The 20,069-nt window shown below is 47.0% G+C and overlaps 1 protein-coding gene across 8 annotated transcripts in view; it reads right to left on the bottom strand.

The window, feature by feature from the left end:
* Positions 1-259: 259 nt before the first annotated feature.
* PPP2R5C (protein phosphatase 2 regulatory subunit B'gamma) overlaps positions 260-20,069 on the bottom strand; it is a 133,406-nt gene continuing 113,596 nt past the window's right edge. For 3 of the 8 annotated variants that reach the window (XM_059915005.1, XM_059915007.1, XM_059915006.1), the window contains 6 exons: positions 17,761-17,931; positions 16,223-16,350; positions 15,412-15,513; positions 13,375-13,447; positions 8,177-8,293; positions 260-2,892 (listed from right to left, as the gene is read on the bottom strand). In XM_059915005.1, coding sequence (XP_059770988.1) covers positions 2,761-2,892; positions 8,177-8,293; positions 13,375-13,447; positions 15,412-15,513; positions 16,223-16,350; positions 17,761-17,931 — 723 coding nt within the window. In that variant the 3' untranslated portion in view covers positions 260-2,760. Of the gene's footprint in view, positions 2,893-4,680; positions 5,277-8,176; positions 8,294-11,735; positions 12,850-13,374; positions 13,448-15,411; positions 15,514-16,222; positions 16,351-17,760; positions 17,932-20,069 lie in introns of those variants that run through there. The other 5 variants (XM_059915010.1, XM_059915008.1, XM_059915009.1 and 2 more) reach the window with 5 other exon arrangements.

Genomic DNA, 20,069 nt, shown 5'->3' with positions numbered 1-20,069 from the left:
GGGACTTCCAGCCGGTATCCCTGGCGGGGCCGCCCTGCCCCTAACCATCGCCGGGCAGAGGTCAGAACCGGCTTGCCCAACACCACGGCTAAATTTAGCGTCATGATGAGCAGTAAAATTCACATGTTCTTTATTTAGTCCATATAATACACCATTTTTAGAGTTTTTTTTAAAATTAGATAAAAGAGCATATTAAATGGCAAGTGTATGAAGTTTCTCTTCATAAACAATGTCAAAACAAAAAGTTTTGAATTACAAAATGTTAAAAAATATGTAGGTACTTAACATTTCACTAAAGCATAAAGTTACAGATATTTTCTAAAGAAAAATAATTGTGCCACTTACCTATTTTTGCTGTTTCTATGAACTTTTTTTATTCTGTACATAGGACATTTTGTACAAAATATGAAGTCTACATTTTTATTACTCATTACCATAAAACAAAGGTACAATGTATGTACAATATTAAAAGGAAGCCATACTAAAGCTGCACTAAAAAGACACTCGGAATAGTGACATTTCTGATGTACAGATACATTTCAGAAAGAGTGAAGATGCCAAACGCAGAACTTTATGAAGAAAAACAGTCACCAGTTTATTTTCAATGTAGTACTTCTGAAATCAATTTGGTACAGAATAAACAGTGTATCTATGTAATAATATGTCAGTTGAACAATTAGCACATGGAATCTGAGTACTAACTAGGAAAACTTTCATAGGCCAAAATATTAAATAATACTCTTGTCAAAGAAAATTAGTTTCTCTCAAAACTTTTTTTTTTTCTCCCTTTTTGGTGAATGTTTGTCTTCAATAAAGAGCAGAAGTAAAACCTAGACAAAAAGATGTTCTTATACACTGAGCTTTCCACATCACCCAAACACTGAGATTTTGCTTTTTCCCTAGGGCAAGAGGAGAGGCTTCGCAGAAACCTCTGTCACAAACATAACTGAGAACATCCAAATCAAGTGTATCTGAGAATCTATCAGCTAAAGACGGAAGTTCAAACAATGGTTTATCAAAATACATAAGACGCTGCTTTATACAATAAAAAGCACCCTTTTTCCCTCAAAAGGAGAAGGCATCTAAACTTTTTTTAAATGATAAATTTCATCATGGTAAAGTGGATGGATACTTGTCAAGTTTCTCAGGAAGTGTTCCTCCTCACAAAGCGGGCTTCTCCCCTTTCAGCTGGGGCAGCCTTCTGATTCAGTACTTGCTTTGAACACAAGAAATCCCCTCCCTCCAAATGATTTTCCTACAGGAAACAAGGAAATAAACATCATCAAAGGATTTAAGTGAAACCAACGGGCAGCAGGTACCACAGCTGCACAGGGAACCACGTCCGCTTCTCACAATGTCTGAGTGGATTCCCGAGACCTCAACTAAAAAACAGATCCTGAAAGAAGCCACGTTTTACCTTTGATGCATCAAGACATTTAACATCAAGTTATAGAATCTTATGCCAGAGACAGAAGAAACTAGAATCACTGGTTTAGAGCAGCAGTACGCATCTCAAATAGCTTTCAAGCAGGATAAGTAAGTCAAAATACTGGCCACCCGGAGAGAAATAAAGAACAAAGCATTAAGTTTAAAGATTTTTCTCCTCGTGCTGTTCCGTCAAAAACAAAAAGCTTAATACATGCAAGGAAGTCTGAAATATTTAGCAGCATTGAAGACCGATGAAAACTCAAGACGCTGTATTTTCCTTATGAGGCATCTATTACGTGCGCTCTTTTCAACAGAAAGAGACTCCTTGGAAGCCGTCGCTGCTGCCTCCTCCACGAAGCCCTCAGGGCCACACTGTGGGGAGGGGGGGTGCCTGCCCACAGCGCTGTTTCTGCTACTTTTGCCCAAAGGCAGCGGTGGCCTGCATCAGGCCGAGAGCTGGCCTCACTCAAAATGATCTCGTCCTAATTTTCTACAAAATGTGGAATTCTCAGAGAATATAATTTTATTAATTGAAGAGCCTTGTTCAAGGGCAACAATGTGTAAGTAGAGAGAAATCATTCTGCAAAGAGTAAAACACGAACACGTCACTTTAACATTCCAATTCCAGTCAAGAGAAAGCTCTTTCTAAAACAAATCTCTCCTACGAGCTCACTCCCGGGTCCTGGTCCTGGAACGCAGACTTGGCAATATGGCTTTAGCAATACACAGAAGCAGCAGGACGTGGTACGCGTGGTATTGGTCAAAGTAAAGCAGTACCTTAGGAAAAGACAGCGGCCGGGGATTGTCGTGTCACTTTCCCAGTTGAGCTGTGTTGGAACGATGACAGCAAAGAACCACTTCAATGAGATTAAAAAACAAAAACAAACCAAAAAACCCCAGAAAGAAACTGCTGGCGTTAACAATCACGTGGAAACAATCTCAAGGGTTGTAAAGTCTTAAAAAATAGGTAATACTTTTTTAAAGTGCTCCTTTGATTTGAAAAACATTGATATTATCCCTGGACCACCTATCTTAAATGATCGCAAATTCCATTTGGGGAGAACGTGAAGTTGACGACTAGGGTGCTTTCCTTAGCTCTGATTTTGGAAAACCGGCTTACTTGGGACCGTGCAGGGGACACCATGGGCGGCATGTGGCCCTGGGTGGTCACCATTGTTTGAACTCCTAGTCTCGAGCTGAGGCGGAAGGATGTTATTGCCTACAGAACGGGGTTGGAGAAAGCTTTGACTCGAGTGTAACTGATTTGTATGGCACACAGAGCGTGTATTTTCTACAGATCGGAGCAGGACTGGCGCCCGCACGGCGTCGGGGCTAGCGCCCGTCCTGGGGGACCAGCTCCTCAGCGCGGCTGTGGGCCTCCAGGGCGCTCTTGGTGTGCAGGTCCTGGGGCAGCTCGGACTTGCGGCGCACCAGGGGCCGGTCCTTCTTCAGGTCCTTCTGTGCCTGGAATAAAAACGCACGGCGTTGGCTACAGACCCAGCGACCTGGAAGTGTGCTCGCTCTGCACTGAGCCAGCGGTGCCCACACTCAGCGCCTCCCTGGGGATTTGGAGCACACAAAGGGCGCGATGTCTCTTATCACCCTCATTAACCAAGAAGGCCTCGTTTATTAAAAGTAACCCAAGGACGGCGTGCATAATATTGGCACTGTTGTCTTCTAAAATGCGTAGTTTCGTACAGAGCATTGAGTACCGCTATTTTGCAAATTCACCAGTTTTAGTAAATCCCATAAATGGTAAAATCTTCCTATTTCATAAAATGTTACCGAAGTCATTTTATGGCTATGTCCCTTCCAGAAGCATGTCAGGAAGTTGAAATTTCCCTTGGAGGTAAATAAAAAGAAAGAATGAATAACATATTTAAACTGGACTCGAAACCAATAAATAACAGGTCTAAAACTTCTATCAAATTTGAAAAACGATACTTAAAATGAGAGGTATTAAACGGGTCATGTAGGGGGAAAAACCCTCTAGAATTCAGAAAAACTGTATTTAATTATTTGTATAAAATTTCCTAATATTAAGGGTAAGATATAAAAGACTCCCTTCTCCATTCCATTTTTTCCCTAAAGTTAGGAAATTTTGGTTTTACTCAACAAAACAAAACGAAAACAAACACCCCAAAACAAAAAAACCCTACATGAATCCCTTTTTGCATGGGGATTTAGAGATCTGTGTCTGCAAAGAAAGGGGGGGGGGCCTGATATGGGGTGTTTATACACCGAAAGCATCCATTTCCATGCATAATAGTTAAACAAGTTATTCGGTTTTGGAGTAGGGCCATTGCATCAATAGCAGTATCTCTGAAACAAAACAACAAGCCACCTAAATCACCTAGACACGACGTAGGTACCAGTAGGCTGCCCGTGCACGAGGAACTTGAACCAGAACCACGCCTTCCTTTCTGTTTAGTGTCTCCAGCAAAGGGGAGATTATATAAGAGAAGAAGTTACGTTTGTGGTGGTGGTCAAACACCTACCAGAAGAAACCTGTATTAAGTCAACCACTTGACAACAGAAAGAACGTATCCCTAACCACTCCTTACAGCACCCAGCTTGCCAACATCGGTGGTACGACATGCAAAGTGTAATTCTCTTTGCGTTAATGAAACAGCCAAGGCCTTGCAGACACCATATATGAAAAGTGCACACTTTTGCAGAGCTAATATTTCTTAGGGTTCTTTGCAAATTTATCTCTGACAACCTCAATAATATCAAGGTTTGTAAGGAATTTTCTGTGACATCATTTTAGGATTATTTCTAGAACTGTTATTTGAATATTAACGTTCATTTATGGCAAAGGCAGGAATTCTGATTTCTTTCTCCTGGTAACTAGTGTAAGATGTCTTCAGGACAACCCTGCGTGTCAGAAGACTGTGGAGTCACCCACCCCCGTCCCCGAGGGGCTGCCTGTCACGGTCACAGTCCTTGTAAGAGTGGTCTCGTCTGTGCAGCGTGTTTGCCTTCAACCCATGCAAAACTCAGAGGGAAATTCTACCCTGAATTTCATGTCCATTCCAGGCAGAGCTGTAAAACAAAGCAAAGCGAAGCAAAACAAAATCAAGCCTTCCAGATACTTGAAATATTTAATAAATGTCGCAACAGGCATTCCAAAGAGAAGAAACATTTTGATAGAAAATGCCTGGAACCAATAAATGCAAATTGAGAAGGCAAACATGACCCTGGAAGCTTCTGGAAGGACAGAGAGTGTGATGGACCCATCTGAGCCTTTCTGCATAGCCATTTAAAGCCAGTGTGTAAAGCAGAGAGCAATTTCACAAGCGACAAGGGGGAAAAAAAAAATCAGAAAAAGGGGAAGCAGGAGAGTGGGACATCATGCAGACGGTCCCCCTAGACGAGTGACACTGGTGGAGGGATGCGTGGGCCGAACATGCTGTCGACGGTGGGCAGACAAGACAGACGGACACGCTGCCCCAGACGCCCCTACGGAGATGCAAGCCGGAGAGAAACGGCCTCTGTCTGCAGCAGAATGGCAGCTCTGAAAGGCTAAATCTATACAGTAAATGGGAAAACAACATCGGGGTGGGTCATATCATACAGAAGAGTGCACGTTTTACTACTGAATTTAGGACAGAACTCATCAAAAATCTCTTGAGGGACCAGATTTTTTTGTCTTCACCATCACAAGCTGGAATGACAGGGAAAAAAGGGAAAATACTTCATGTACATAACATTGTCAGTGCTTTTCCTAAATATAAAAGCCTTAAATACACTTCTACGTATTGAGTAAGGAATACCTTCACTTCCCACCTTCCGTCTTTCTACACCTTCCTTAACTGCATGGTTGACACTGCTTTCCTCCCGATCGACTGTCAAAAATGAGAATTGTAAAACATTTTAAATGTCTCTGATATAAATGTCATTCACATGAACTTTACTAGTTTATTCTGGAGGTTCTATATAGGGTTACACAATTTTCTCAAAAGAAACCCAAATCATGGTTCTGACAGGTAAATATATAATTGAATTCCTCCACAAAATTCCAACCAAGTACATTCCACTAGCATTAGGGTCTCCTCTCCTGGATTCTCCAGCAACACTGTCATTTACCTCACGTGCATCCTGAGCCCACATTCGAATCATTTCAAAGAAATGCGGGATTATTTTGATATTTGGGGGAAATTCAATTGATCCACAGAAATCTACAGTAAGTCTTGAAATTGGGTCGTGTTAGTCTTCCAACTTTATTCTTTTTTCAGAGTTATTTCGGCTATTCTAGGTCCTTTGCATTTCCATATGAATTTTAGAATTAACTGGCCAATGTCTTTAAAAAAAAGAAAAGTGCCTGTTGGGATTCTGACTGGATTGCTTTAATTTTGGGGGAGAACTGACGTCTTAATAGCATGGAGTCTTCCAACCCAGGAATGTGATCTGTAGAAATCTAAAGGTTATGAGTAGGGGGATAATTTTTGTACGAATGTCAATTACACAGAAAACTCAGTCATACAGTCTAATTTCAAAAGTCATGAAAACAAACCAGCAAACTAAAAGAGTTCTCCAAGCAATGTCCTGTCTACACATGGTGTCTCAGAACTAACGAGTAGATGACTACAGAGGCTGCTTCCTCCGTAACTCCTGCAGGGAAGGAGACACACCCTCCTCCAAGGGCCGCTGGAAGATCGGCCACCACGGAGATACTAGAGCTGACTTTCAGAGGCAGTCTTACTCAAGATGAGAATGCTATTTTAATTTGCGTTCTTCATCTCCTACAGAGTGGGCCCTAAATCAGAAACAGGTCCATAGATTACGTAATTATGTAATACGTTCATTACATTTTGGGCATAGTCTATTCTTTTCCTAGCTTTAGTTATCAAGTCAAAGGATGTACCTATCAAAAAGAAAAATCCTCCAACCCTAAAAATATTTAATGTGTAAAGACTGGCTTGTAAGACCTGTTTCCTTTTCTATGTTGTATGGCCTGAGTGACCTTAAGACTAGCGTGTGGTCACAAACCCACGGGCAGGCTTGCTGGTAGGAGGGGCCCTGATTTTGATTTCCTCTGACCGCCTGCAGTAACGAGGCCAGTGCTCACGTCTTTAGCCCACCTGAAGCCAAAAAATCAAAATGGTAATCAAAGAGGTGGCCTCAAATTCCTTTCCAAGTTTAAAAAAAAATTAAGAAGTAAGAAAATTAACACCCCAGAGAGAGAGAAAAAGATAAGGATTTTCATGTTTTTAATTCAATCTGTTCATTGCTAAGAATATGGCGAGGAAATTATGGAATCCAACTGGATTAAGTAGAAAACGAGTTACTGATGCTCTTGCACTGTATGTTTAGTGTCTGCGTCCACCTGCCTTTATCTTAACCTGAGGCCAAGAGCTAGCCGGGCAGGAAGAGGCAAGGATGGGCCAGTGCAGGTGCTTTACTCTGGAAGCACCAAGAAAAAGGCATCTGGCCCGGCGTTGCCTGGTCGGAAGACGATGCCAGCCACATATGTAATTCCAGATTTTCTAGTAGCCACATTGAAAAAGTGAAAAGCAACTGATGAAATTTATTTTAATAATATTTTAAAAATTTAACCCAGTATATCCAAAATACTATCATTTTAACATGTTATCAGTAACAGAAAATTATGAAGGAGATGTTTCTAGGTCCTTTCCTCACACGAAGCCTGGCAGTTCCCGTGTGTGTTTTGGGCTGCAGCGCAGCTCAGTGCAGACGGCCACATGTCACGTGTGCCTCAGGGCTGCCGTGTTGGGTAGCGCAGTCTGCGTGGTCTAGAGCCTGTGCTCTTGGTGATGCCTCATCCTGTCTGATCAGGTGGGGAATACAATTTACTTGAGTTAAAAACAAGTAGGTTAAAAAAAAAAAACCCTCTCTGTTTGAGCTCAGAATGACACTATCATCTAGAAACCATCTGCATTCAGTACGCAGTTATAATTTTAGCCTAACTTGTTACTTTTCAGGATTGTAGTGCTGGATGTCTTTAGGTATTCTTAGCTCAAAGGGGATTAAAGTTTCAGAGTCAGAAAGGGCCATATCCCCAAATCCAGTTAGCACTTTATCAACTGCAAGGGTTGAGAACAGGAGGTACAATCAGAGACCTACAGCAACTGAAAGGCCCCTTATACGCGGGAACTCCACCCACTACCCTCTTTAAAGCCTAAGTCGTAAAGGTTCCCCATTTAGTGACAGGGGCCTTTCTTTGGGTCGGTGGTGATCTAAGTACGCATCTCCACAAAGTGGAAACAGAACCACTTGAGTGTGGGTATCGCGCGAGGGTCCTGACAGAGCCCTGACCCTGGCACAGGCCTGCGAGGCAGCGTGACCCTGCTGTTGACAGGATGAGGGCTCTGCCTGACGTCCTGGGGCCCGGGGGCCGGCAGTAACTCTGTGGAGAAGTAAGAGGGGACGCCTCTGGGCCAGAGCAGAAGTCGCGAGGGGGCAGAGGGAGCAGAGAGGGAAGACTTTACCGCAAACCTTTGAGTCTTTGCTCTCGTTAACATTTGACTGCAGTTAAGAATTGGGATTATTACTGTTAAAGTAAACGAAGAAACACATTTCAGGCACATACGTCATCCTTAAAAACTGTTTCTACTAATTTGATCTAAGATATATGGATGAAATGTTTCCTGTAAGATTACCACCATGTAATTTTTCGCTTTAGCTTACACAGGAGGCACTGCTGTCTATCACATCACTAAAATCACAGGCACGTCTTAAGCAAGTCTCTAAGGAGCGCACCCAGCTTAGCTCTGTGCACTTTTACCTGGCGAGCCTCTTCGTTCACTGTCTTTCTCAGCATCTGCACATCTTCAAATAAAGGCCCATCTGTCTCCACTGCCACCGGAAGGCTCATGGCGCTCGCTTGACTACACACTGCGTACTGCAATGCAAAGCGCGGAGTCACTCTCGGCCAGGTCAGCGCTCAGGGCTCGGCTCCAGGGCTCCTGGCCCAAGCCACCCCCGCGGCCCCTCCTGAAGGGAGCCCACGTGCAGGGAAGTGCTCCCTGCACGGCCTACACCTGCAGCGCCTGGCCCCTGGCGTCGCCTCATTCCAGACTGTCCCAGCCCCTTGCTGGGCAACACCCCGCCCTGGAGCCTCCGGCCTGCTGACTCCCCGTGAGCCTGGGTCTGGTCACGGCAACGCTTCCCGCGGAAACCTCCACCTCCAGCCCCCAACCTCTGCGCACAGCCTTGCCCTCCTCTTTCTGCGCCCTCGCTCCTGGTCCTCATGTTCTCGGCATTTTCCAAACTCACCTAAACCCCATCACTGATCCCACCCTTTTACTCACACCCTCTCTGCTCTCCTCCCAAACGACACAACCCCAATCGGTCCCACAGCTCACATCTCACTCTGCAACCCCGTGGCCGGCCCTGCAGGAGGCCTGGTACGCCCACGTGTCAGTGGGGTCCCCTTGGCTCCCTCTCCTGTTCCCCACGGGGCGCCCTGGGACTCCACTCCCTTCGGGTTCTGGGCCAAGTCCGGCTCTGCTCTGAGCAGGACGGGTTTCTGACTTTGTTTCCGTGAGTGGGACGTGGGGATGAGATCACTTCAGAGGTGGCTGGGATGGCGCAGGTGAGCTAAGGTACACGGAATGCCCTGACTGTCCTCAGCATTTGGCGTCCACACTCTGCGCGTCTGCCGCGAGCTGGGCGCTATTCCAAGTACAGCCTGTAAAGTGTGTGTTATGATCCCATTTGGCTGACGGGACCGCTGAGGTACCTACGCTAACCGCGGGGCCCCAGGCCAGTAAAGGGGGAGCTGGGGTTCCGAGCTGCAGCCTCGCACCCCTTCCCCCAGGCCCTGTGCCTGGCTCGTGCCCTCCTGGCCACAGCGAGCCCCTCTGCCTGGGCTGGGGAACCGGCACCCCCCCCCGCCCCGCCTGGCTCACCACCTCCCTCCCGCCAGGCGAGGGACCAGGAGGGCCGCTCAGCTCTCAGCAGCCCCTCCTCCTCCTGACCGCTCGGCTCACCCCCGCGGCTCTGGGCCTCGCCTCTCCGACGGGACGCCGGGCACCAGGCCGTGGGTGACCGCTGTGTGGCCACGCGCTGGCCACAGTCGTCCCTGAAGCTCCCCTTCCCTGGCCTGTGGCGCCGGCCGCCCCAGCCCCTCGCTCCTCTGTCACTGCTGGGACGACAGTCTGTGCCCCTCCTCATGCCCCGAGGTCTCGCTGACCCTCGCCCGCGCCCCCTCCCCACCCCCGGCCCCCGTGGCCGCCTGGCCCAGCCCCTCCACCACCCTGGGAAACGCGCCGTTCCCTCGCGGGAGCCACACCCTTGGCTCCGTTTCCTCCACACGATGGGCACCCAGGCCCCCGCGGCACCCTGAGCCTGCCGCCCCCGTCAGCCCGTCCAGCAGCGTCATCTCCACACGTCTCCCCAGGAGCCCCCGAGCGTCGGAAGAGCTTTCTGAGCGCAAGCCTGCCGAGGCCACTGGCTCTGGATGACACTGTGACACCTGCAGTTTTGGGGATAAAATCCACGGGTCCTGCCCCCTCTCCAGCTTTGTCCCTGACACAGACCACACCCACCCTCCCCCATGACTGACGCTCCGTCTACGAACAGTTGGGTTTCCCAGTCGCCCCTTCCCCTGCCTTGAGCCCCTGGCTGGTTAAGCCCCTTGGTGAGCCTCTAAGAGGTTGGCTCCACCTCCAGGGGGCCCAGCACTCTTGGGGGCTAAGGTCCCGGTGCCGTGGGGACACCTTGCCGTGGCCACGCTACCCTCCGGCCTTCCTTTACGTGTCTCCCTCTAAAGGCGCGACCAGGCCTCTCGCCAGCATTGCCAGCACAACCCCCAGCGTGTGCTACCATCTGACCGTCTGGACTGGATTCTCTCTGCTTCCATCTGGCTCGCCTCCTTGACACCTGGGGCCGTGTCTCATTCTCATTTCTGTATCCTGGGAAAGCGCTACCATTTGGGACGCGCAGCTGGCACTCATCTGCCAAGAGAGGTGGTGACCCGCTGGGCACAGGGAGCTGGGGCCTGCACGGCGCCTTGCCCTCCGGGGCTCAGCTGGGCGGGGCAGACGGAGCAGAGACGCTGCAGGGCTCGGGAGGTGGTGCGGGGATGGTTTCTAACCAGCATTTCAGCTTGCGGCCACGCCAAGAGAACACCAGCGCTCTACACGGACCCTGCCAGCGGCCGTGCCTAGAGCAGTGCGGGCTCTGAGGCCCTGCTGGGGCTCAGGGCAAAGAAAAGTACACACAAGGATGCTACAGAATGTCTATAGGAAATCAGCGTCACTAGCAGGGTGGGGGGCACAGGATTCTCACTAGGAATAAAAACCTTCCCGAGGCTGAAGTTCTCAACAGGTGAAATAAGGAACGCACATTTCCCCAGAGAGGCTGATCTCCCAAAGGAAAGGGAGGCAACCAGACTCTGTGCCCTGGGCCGCCTATGGCATCGTCTTGTCATTGCAAAGGGGCAGAAACACTGAGCCAGAGCCACACTTAAAATTCACAAAAGTGCCTTGTCTTCGTTTCACATGATCCCCACAAAAGGGAGACGGGAGGAAAACTGTTATATGGTCTCTTTGGGTGGATTAGGAAAAGCACATTTATGTTAGAAATCTTCACTATTTCATGACTTTAAAAAAATTAAATCACATCTGACATTAAGAAACCCCAGCTGAAACTGCCCCAACTGCTAAAACAAACGCAACCCAAATCCTGAAGGACCACAGCTTTCCAAATCCCAACCAGCCTAAACGGGGACCTGCTTTCACATCTCCAAGCAGATGAAAGACTTAGCCTGTGAAAACACAAGGCAGCATCAGGAAGACTTCTAGGTACACGCCAGTGAACAGAGTGAGGGATTGGGAACCCACCTAAAATAAGGAAGCTATTAAATCATTTCTCAGGACGGCAGATTTGAGATGGGGAATCGGGCTTCAAAAACCCACCTACATGTTTTCGTTACGGAAGTAGCGCGCAAGCTGTATTACCCACAACACTATTTACTTTTTGCTGCTGTTGTAAATAGCAAGCAACGACTAGAACTTAGAAAGGACTCTCGAGAGAGAGAGTGAACAGCGGGTACCAAGGCCCTCATTTCCAGCTTTGAGATATTAGCCCACGAAGTACCTTCCGTTTCAGACACTGCTCGGGGGACTGGAGCATGCGGACAGGACCTGCTGGGGTGTGGTCACAGACGGTTTTCACACGCAGACGCGAGCAGGACGGCGCTCAGGTCAGAGCGCCACAGCACAATGCAGGGGTGAGCGCAGGCAAAGCCCACCACTCTCAGGCTGTGGCCCGAGACATTTTAAAACAGAGCAGCCAAAGGAATAAAAATGTGATGGAAGAACATTTAGGAAAAGTTCAGAAAAAGAGAAATGAGGACAATATATATTTTAGAAGGAACATCTGTTACAGCACAGCAGTGAAACCAGGCCACCTTTGCTAATACAATCACAGCCAGCTCTTCGTTTGTAATGTAAGGCTTTATGCGATTTTCTATGAGATTATTCCTATTTTCCAGGTAGAATAAATAAAATTAGACCCTCTGATCTGTATACGGTTCACATGTTTTTCAAGGGTGTTGATCTCAAGGGTGTGTGTGACGGGGTCCTTGACGACCCTGATTGGGACCCGTCTGCCCTCGGCATGGGGCCGTCTGAACAGAGCAAGATGGCCTGGGCCCCGTCGGGCAGGGTCCATCCACCCACACTGCCCCAGACGTATGATTTTACTGTGTCCTACAACAAACGTACTGTGTCCTACAGCAAACGTCAGTCAGTATTTTAACCTCACGTTCAACATAAATTCTATTCTTAAAAGTACATACTCATAGCTATCTACCTAAATTAACTACTACACAGTTTCACATGCTATTTTCACATAAAATAGCATTTCTGTGTAAGAGCATGGAATAAAAATGGTTAGAAAAACGCCAGTTACTTGTTTCAGGTGGCATCAAGGACATACACTTAAGGATGTCGTTCAATTTTCCTATGGTTTGTGTCTTGATTATAGTTTTATCAGAGGGAATACAAGTCAGTATGTTGTTATATAGGTAAAGTACATACTTTTAACTCTGTATTCATGTATCACTTTTTATTAAACATCAGAGAGATTTAAAACCCACATGGCAACTGAGATAATAATGATTTATGCATACCTCTCACCAAAAAAATAAATAGATAGCTTGTAACCTGGTTCACCGTATTGAACCTTTCAGGATTTTAGGGGTAGCCGAGCAGTTTTCCTCAGAAAGTAAAATCTTTTCTGGGGAGTTGAGGACAGCCTGAGAATTCTTAGCGTGGCAAATGATTTTCAGTGATAATCGGACAGGCACATAGCATCAGAAAGAACGTCTGTCGGGACACGGCTCCAACCCCCAGTCCCCGGGGGTCAGCCCGAGGTAATGCATCGGGGGACACTGCTTCAGTGCTGGCAGTTCCAGAAGACACATCATTGGCACCCACCTGCCAGGGCGTGCTGGGATGGGAGAAAGGATTAGCGGCTAAGATGACAGAAGTCGGTCAACTTTTAACGAGAAAGGCTCAGCCTGCAGAAACCTCATTTGAGGAAAGAGGACATTGACTTCATACTTAATCTATTTCAAATCTAATTTCTTTTCCTTTAGAATTAATTTGATATTAAAAAGAAAGGAAAATATTGTTTGAACTACAGCATCTATGACATCTGAGAAAGCAAATTACAATCTTGGCCCAAAACAGAGCTTGTATCCTTACTTTCTTTTTACCACAGTATATTCATAAGGTTCATATCTTATTTAAAAAGCATAATAATAAAAAAAATGTCAATTCTGTGGTAAAAACCTTTGTGGGGCAAAATAAGTACTTGTACAAAAGTTGAAAAGTATTTTTATTGCAGATATTTTCATATACAGTGTTAGTGAAATTGATTTCCCTCCCCTCTCACGATGAATCCACACTCCTATCTCATAAAAACATTCAAGTTACACCCTAGACGTTTTCATGTTACTCTCTTTTTTAGTACCTGGGGGTTTGCTTTGGCTAGGTTTTCTATTTTAACCCACGCTTCTTCTCGTTCTTTCATTTTTAGCTTCTCTCTGAAAAATAGTAAAATGTCATTGGTGTTAGAGAAACAAATCAAATTCAAGAGAGAAAACGTTAAGGGGGAACGTGGGCAGCAACACAACACCTATTTCCCCTTTGTCACTGTCTGGTCTTATTCCACGTACGTCACAGTGGTGACCACAAGGTACATAAAGGGGAAAAAAAAGAAACTGGGCTTAGAGGAAAAGAGTTAAAAATATAAATACACCAAAATTTTAACATGTCTAAGAATTTAAGCTCTTAGAAACACTTGCACAAGCACATCTCTGTCTCCTTCCTTCCCCTTGTTTTGTTGCTTCGTCACAGGACGTATATGATTTTGGTGAGAAGCTTACATACCCATGAAAAGTGAGACCACACCTCAGCGTGAAGGAACCAGGTGAAGACGTCCTTACAGAGGCACAGCCTGTAGATCCACACCAACAAGGCGCATGACCTTCAGTACATTACTTATCGTGGGACCAACTCTTTTTTTTAATCCAGTAAATGTGCTACATGATCTGTAAGGTCCCTTTCAGAAATGTGATGTTCCATGAAAGAGGATGTGCCGTTAGAAAAGCCCCGACGTTCACATATTTCACACCTGAACACTGCGTTCGGCTGAGGCAGGAATGGGCCAGGCAGCCTGAAGGTTTAAAGAGCCCACAGCCGGCTCCGGGCGCGTCTTCCTGCTTCATTTGTCATTGTCCCTCACACACGGTCTCTTACTCATTTGTATTTTGCTGTCTTTCTCTTTCCACACCACCCAGAATGTAAACTCCATAAGGGCAAGGGTTTTTGTTTGTTTTATCCACTGCTGTGTTGCCAGAACCCATAACGGGGCCTTGCACATAGGTAAACACACACTGTCTCAGGAATGAGCATGGCGCTTCGTTATATATGTAGTGTAATTTGAATTACATTCATTCAAAGTTTATCTCCCTCGGCCAGCTTCCAGTGACAGAGCATCCAATCTGCCCACGTCCACACCTGCCTCTGAAGATGTGATTTTGATAATTAGTGAATCAAACTGTTACTAGCACAGCCTAGGGACAGAGTCATCTAGCCCAGTGGTCCCCAACCTTTTTGGCACCAGGGACCGGATTCATGGAAGACAATTTTCCCACGGACTCGAGGGTGGGGGAGGGGATGGATCAGCTGGGAATGCGAGCGATGGGGCGCGATGGGGCGCGACGGGGCGCGACGGGGAGCGACGGGGCGCGATGGGGAGCGGCAGAGGAAGCTCCTCTCGCCCGCTGCTCACCTCCTGCCGTGCGGCCTGTTTCCTAACCGGGGTTGGGGACCCCTGATCTAGCCTGTCCCTGGACAGATGTGGGTTCCGAAGTCCTCACAGTGTGAGAGCAGGGCCCTGATTTTGTGAGGGACTCTGGCACTAGATTCCAGAGAATGCCCGAATTTATGGAGATCAACAAATTAGAACAATAGAGCTACGCTGGATGAAGATTCCTGCTCTTTCATATAAACCTTACAGGATACAGTTCAAATTCCTGCCTGATAAACATGAAAAATTACTACACATTATTGCCTTTAAGGGTCCCCTAAGAAAAGCAAAGATCCTGAAAGTTAAATTCGTGACTATACATGCACTTTTTGCAATGATTAAACTAGTAGCATAACGGAGAGAACAGCTAACCTTTTTTTTTTTCTGGCTGCGCTGTGCGGCTTGCAGGGTCTTAGTTCCCCGACCAGGGATTGAACCTGGGGCCACCGCAGTGAAAGCGCTGAGTCCTAACCACTGGACCGCCACGGAATTCCCAGAGAATAGCTAACTTTAAACATGTGTTCTTTGAAAATAAGTTATCATAACAAAGTTTCAATTTGCTTTCCAAGTACAAAAGGGCTGATTTTGCTTTAAAGTGAAGAATAACTTCTTAGGACAAACTAATGGGAGAGGTTTATTCAGGATTAAGGAAAAAAAAAATCCTTGAAAGAATAACTTTTGAAAGGAGCAACTTACTTCAGTTTCTCTGCTTTAAACTGCTGGGTGCAGTCATCAAATAGTTTTTGGTTCATCTCCATGAAGAGTTTCAGTGCGTTGTATATCAAGCCATGTATTGTCCTGTAACGAAAGCTTCGTGTTGAAACTCAGAATGCTTCATCTTTTTTGATCCGTCTCCCTCCCCTCCTCCACCACAGACTGTTTCCTCTCCCAACTTATCAGCCCATTTCAATGGCCCACATTTCACAAGTACCAGCTCAGCGGAGCCGATGCCACGGATGACACGGCACCCATACTGACTGCTGAGGTCTCGGGAGACGACCACTGAGTAAATCAGTCTGTTCATCCTCAGTAAGTGAGAGAACGACGGGGAGAAGCAGGGGCAGACGTCAGGATGCCTAGTGGTGTTTAGGTGACCTGCTCTTCTCTCTGGCTCCCCAGGGTGAGCGTCAGCAGGGCTCTGGGGCCCCCGCGTGTGGGGTGGCCACTGTGCCCCTGCAGGGACTGAGCCCTGAGGTTGTGACAGTCTTTAACTGTCCCGGAGGGAACTTAAGAGGCGGCCCGGAAGATGCTGCTCCCGACCCCGCCGGGGATGAGATGGGGGGTGGGGAGTGAGGCACTACGCCCTACGTGGGCTCGACACGGGGATAAGGACGTGAACGGAAGGCCAAGATACAGCCCACACTTCTGCTTGACTACAGCCCACAAAGAAGTCGGCATCTTGTTTTTTAACTGATATTCAGGCTTGGATTCAATCGTAACTGAAGTATCAGCAAAATATGCAAAATTTAAAAACGGCCCGATCTGACGGCAGCCAGCTCTCTCTTACTTGTTCCAGTGGGTCTTTGAGTTGCGGTACAAGGATGGAAACATGATGGGCAGAATCTTTGCTGCGTTGTCGCTGATGAGACTCATGATGTACTCGTTATTCCAGTAATACAGCGCTCTCTCTGCCACCTGAAAGACGGAGGGCATGACTGTTGTCTGTGATGATTAAAGCGTTCCATTACACATGTAAAGAGGGAAATGAATTATACTGGATTGGAAAATTATTATTTCTACAATTTAAAATACTCTAGACTGTAACCCTGAAGAGCCTTCAACAGAAAGGCCGATGATCTCCTGTCTGTCAAGATCACTGTCACTCATTTTTTCATGAGTTCAATGAACGTTTCTGCTAGACATGGGCTAGATGCCAAGGAGACAAGTCAAATGAGTTCGTTTTACCTATCCGTCAGCCATCCACCACCCATCTATGACGCGTCTACACCACGCGCAGTGCTGTCTGGCACCGAGGATTCTGCAGTGAACCAGGAGAGGCAGAAATCCTTGCTTTCATGGAGCTTATGTTCTACGGGGGTAAACAAATGATGGGCGAAGTGTCTGACTTACTAGAAGTGTTAAGTCGTGCGGCGAACGGCAGCAGGGGAGGGGAGGGAGTGCTGGCGTGTGTGCGGAAACGTGGCTTCCGCTGAGAATGGGTGGTGGCGGAGCCTGTCCCTGCAGAGGCACTTGAGGGAGGGGACGTGAGATGACAGCAGGGAGGGCAGCAAGGCGGGTAACACGGGAGGGGCGGAGGCCACCGAGGCGGCCAGTTCTGAAACCGCCAGCCACGCAGACGTGGATGTCACCTGGGGCCGTGCTGACACGTCTCCCCTCTCCCGCTGGGCTGCCGACTCCCTGGTGACTGTGAGGTGTTGCTCCTTTTGTGCCTAGATTTCTACCTTGTGCACGATGAGTTCACAACAAATACCGTCTCAACGATACAAAAAGATGGGGTCCCCAGCATGTTAAAAGGAGGCAGACAGGCTGGAAAAGCCACTGGGGATGATGACCTTTGAAAGGGGTTCGGAAGGTATGAGGAGGAAATCAGGAAAAGTGGGAAGTGGCATGACCGAGGCACCTCTCACACAGGAATGCGGAAGGGACAAAAATCAGAACCATTACTGTTTTTTAAAGGGTAAAGGGACACAAACACATATATGTCAGAAATGAAGAGCTTATGGAGGGCGGGAACGCAAAGCTAAACAGTTTTATATTCTCCGTAAGCATCCATCACTCAAGTTGTGGAGAATAAGGTTGTGTGCGTCTGGGAACCCAGTGAACATAGAGACAGAGGTCGTTTACAGAGAAGCTGACTTTAATTACTCTTATTGAGAAACACGTTTTCAGTGACAAGGGGGGGACGAGGTGCTAGAGTGTATTTTGTAGAGCTGAAGTCTCACGATCTTACTCTGAAATACACTGAAGCAAAAGCTTGAATATTACCTTCAAATTACCCGAGAAGCAAAACATGACCAGCTACACACTGCGACCTACCAGCTCCAAAGGGAAGTGACACGAGCCCACCGTCTCCGGGCCACATACCTGAAAGTGGGGACTGGAGACACACTTGGCCAACTGCCGGAAGAGAGGCTCCATGATCTTCACAAACTCTGACGGTTCAATGACGTCTAGAATCTCTTCTAGTTCATTTAGGAACATGACTTCTTTTGGGCTGTGAGTCTTTGGCCAGTACTTGAGAAGCGCCATCACCACCTACAGAAGAGACAGCACACAGTGTGACGTCTTCTGTTTCTTCATTAAGGTGTCCCCTCTGCAAAGCCACAAGATGAGGTGGTGCTTTTTTCCTTGTAGAAGGAACAGTGATTCAGTAAATCAGAATGTGGGTTTTTTATAATTAGAGAGGTAGGTCTAATTTTATATACTTTAGAATCACAGTTTTAATTTATGTGACCCACTCTGATTAACTACCATCTCAGTAAGAGTCAGATCCTTAAAAAAAAAAAAAAAAAAAAAAAAAGAGGCAGGTAGGAGAGTTCAGAGAGAACAAGACCAGTGGAGAAACACAGAGCATGTGAATTCATATATATATCTTAGTGTGGAGACATATACACAGAGGCACAATCGGTTTCTCTCTCAAATTCACTGACTGTTCGTATATATTTGTACACAAACATACATACATAGTGTGTGTACACAGTGTTTTCAGTCGTGCTAAAACACATCGGAAAGAGAGACGTCAAGCACTGACGTCAGCAAGCCCTGTGTGTGTGGCCACGGGCTGGTGCCCACCCCTCGGTGCCCCAGAGCCCTCATCAAAGACTGGGGGCACAAAGACCCTCGCCCTGGGGCTGCTGAGAAGACTTTATTACTAGACCCACGCACGTGCCCGAGGAGTTGCTGGCCGCAGCGAGCGGGTGGCAGCTGGGCCTTGGCTGGGGCCCCGCCCAGAGCAGGCCTGTGAAGCCGTCCAGTCGGGCGGCAGCAGCCTCCCGGCTGGTGAGTGTTGGGCATTGTGTTCCCTGCCCACCAGACGGGCAGTTTCTGCCGGGCAACCTTTCTGTTATCGTGTTCCTGCAGTTCCCAAATTTCCTACCAGTAAAGGTTCTTCACCCAAAATATCAGACTTGGAACGCAGATTAACAATACCCCTAAGAGTTTAGCTACCTAATAATACCCCTAAGAGTTTAGCTACCTAAAATAGTACAATGATCCAAAACATTTACGTACGTATATGTAAAGCACATATACATACTTGCACACCTAACTGTACAACTGCAACCTGTTACTTAAAGGAGCTGTTTAGCCTTATCACAGCGATTTCTGGACCCATCATCCCGGCCCCCAGCCTCAGGTCTGCTGTGAAAATCACTGCAAATGCTCATGCTTTCAGACTGGCTGGTGGTTTCCATTCACTGGTCATTTCTGGCTCCGCAGATCATGCCAACTGTGCCCCCAGGCCAGCCTGTGAGGCCTCACCGCAGTTAAAAACAAGGGGCTTTTCAACAACATTCATTTAGGGTAATTCTGTCTTGATGCTTTTGACCTTCAGGCTCCTGGATAATCTTTTATATTTTTACACTTTATAAAACTCCAAAATTTACTTTAAAAGTGCTCCTAGTTTTGAAGTCTGACGTAAAAATTTCTGACACAACTGTCTTTAAAGAGAGATTATTGGACTTCCCTGGTGGCGCAGTGGTTAAGAATCCGCCTGCCAATGCAGGGGACACGGGTTCGAGCCCTAGTCTGGGAAGATCCCACATGCCGCGGAGCAACTAAGCCCGTGCGCCACAACTACTGAGCCTGCGCTCTAGAGCCCGCGAGCCACAACTACTGAGCCCATGTGCCGCAACTATTGAAGTCCGCGCGCCTAGAGCCCGTGCTCTGCAACAAGAGAAGCCACCGCAACGAGAAGCCTGCGCACTGCAACGAAGAGTAGCCCCCGCTCACCACAACTAGAGAAAGCCCACGAGCAGCAATGAAGACCCAATGCAGCCAAAAAATAAATAAATAAATTAATTAAAAAAAAATAAAGAGAGATTATTTTAAAAAAAGCATCATTTAATGATTTTCCTACTTTTTGCTCAAAACCATTTAACAGAGGTTTGGGCACCTACTATATACTCTGTGTATTGGAATCACTTTTAAGAACACAGCAGATGCAAATCACTTCACAAATCCACCATTCCTTGTCATTTGGCAAATGGAATTTTATTAGGAGAAATACATTAAGCTGTGAACTATAGGACACAATTGATTTAGCCGTTCAATGTCTCTGGAAAAGGTATTATTTCTGGAATCAGAGGTATACGCTGGGCTTACTTTTCATGCTACTTGGAATGACCTATGACCAATACCCAACGTTTCAGCTGCTTCCGAGGGTGCCGGCGTTT

The sequence above is a fragment of the Balaenoptera ricei genome, chromosome 2 (genome assembly GCF_028023285.1).
Source record: "Balaenoptera ricei isolate mBalRic1 chromosome 2, mBalRic1.hap2, whole genome shotgun sequence".
NCBI classification, from domain to species: Eukaryota; Metazoa; Chordata; class Mammalia; order Artiodactyla; family Balaenopteridae; genus Balaenoptera; species Balaenoptera ricei.
The sequence above is the reverse complement of the archived record's forward strand: the minus strand, read 5'-3'. Positions and strand labels throughout refer to the sequence as shown.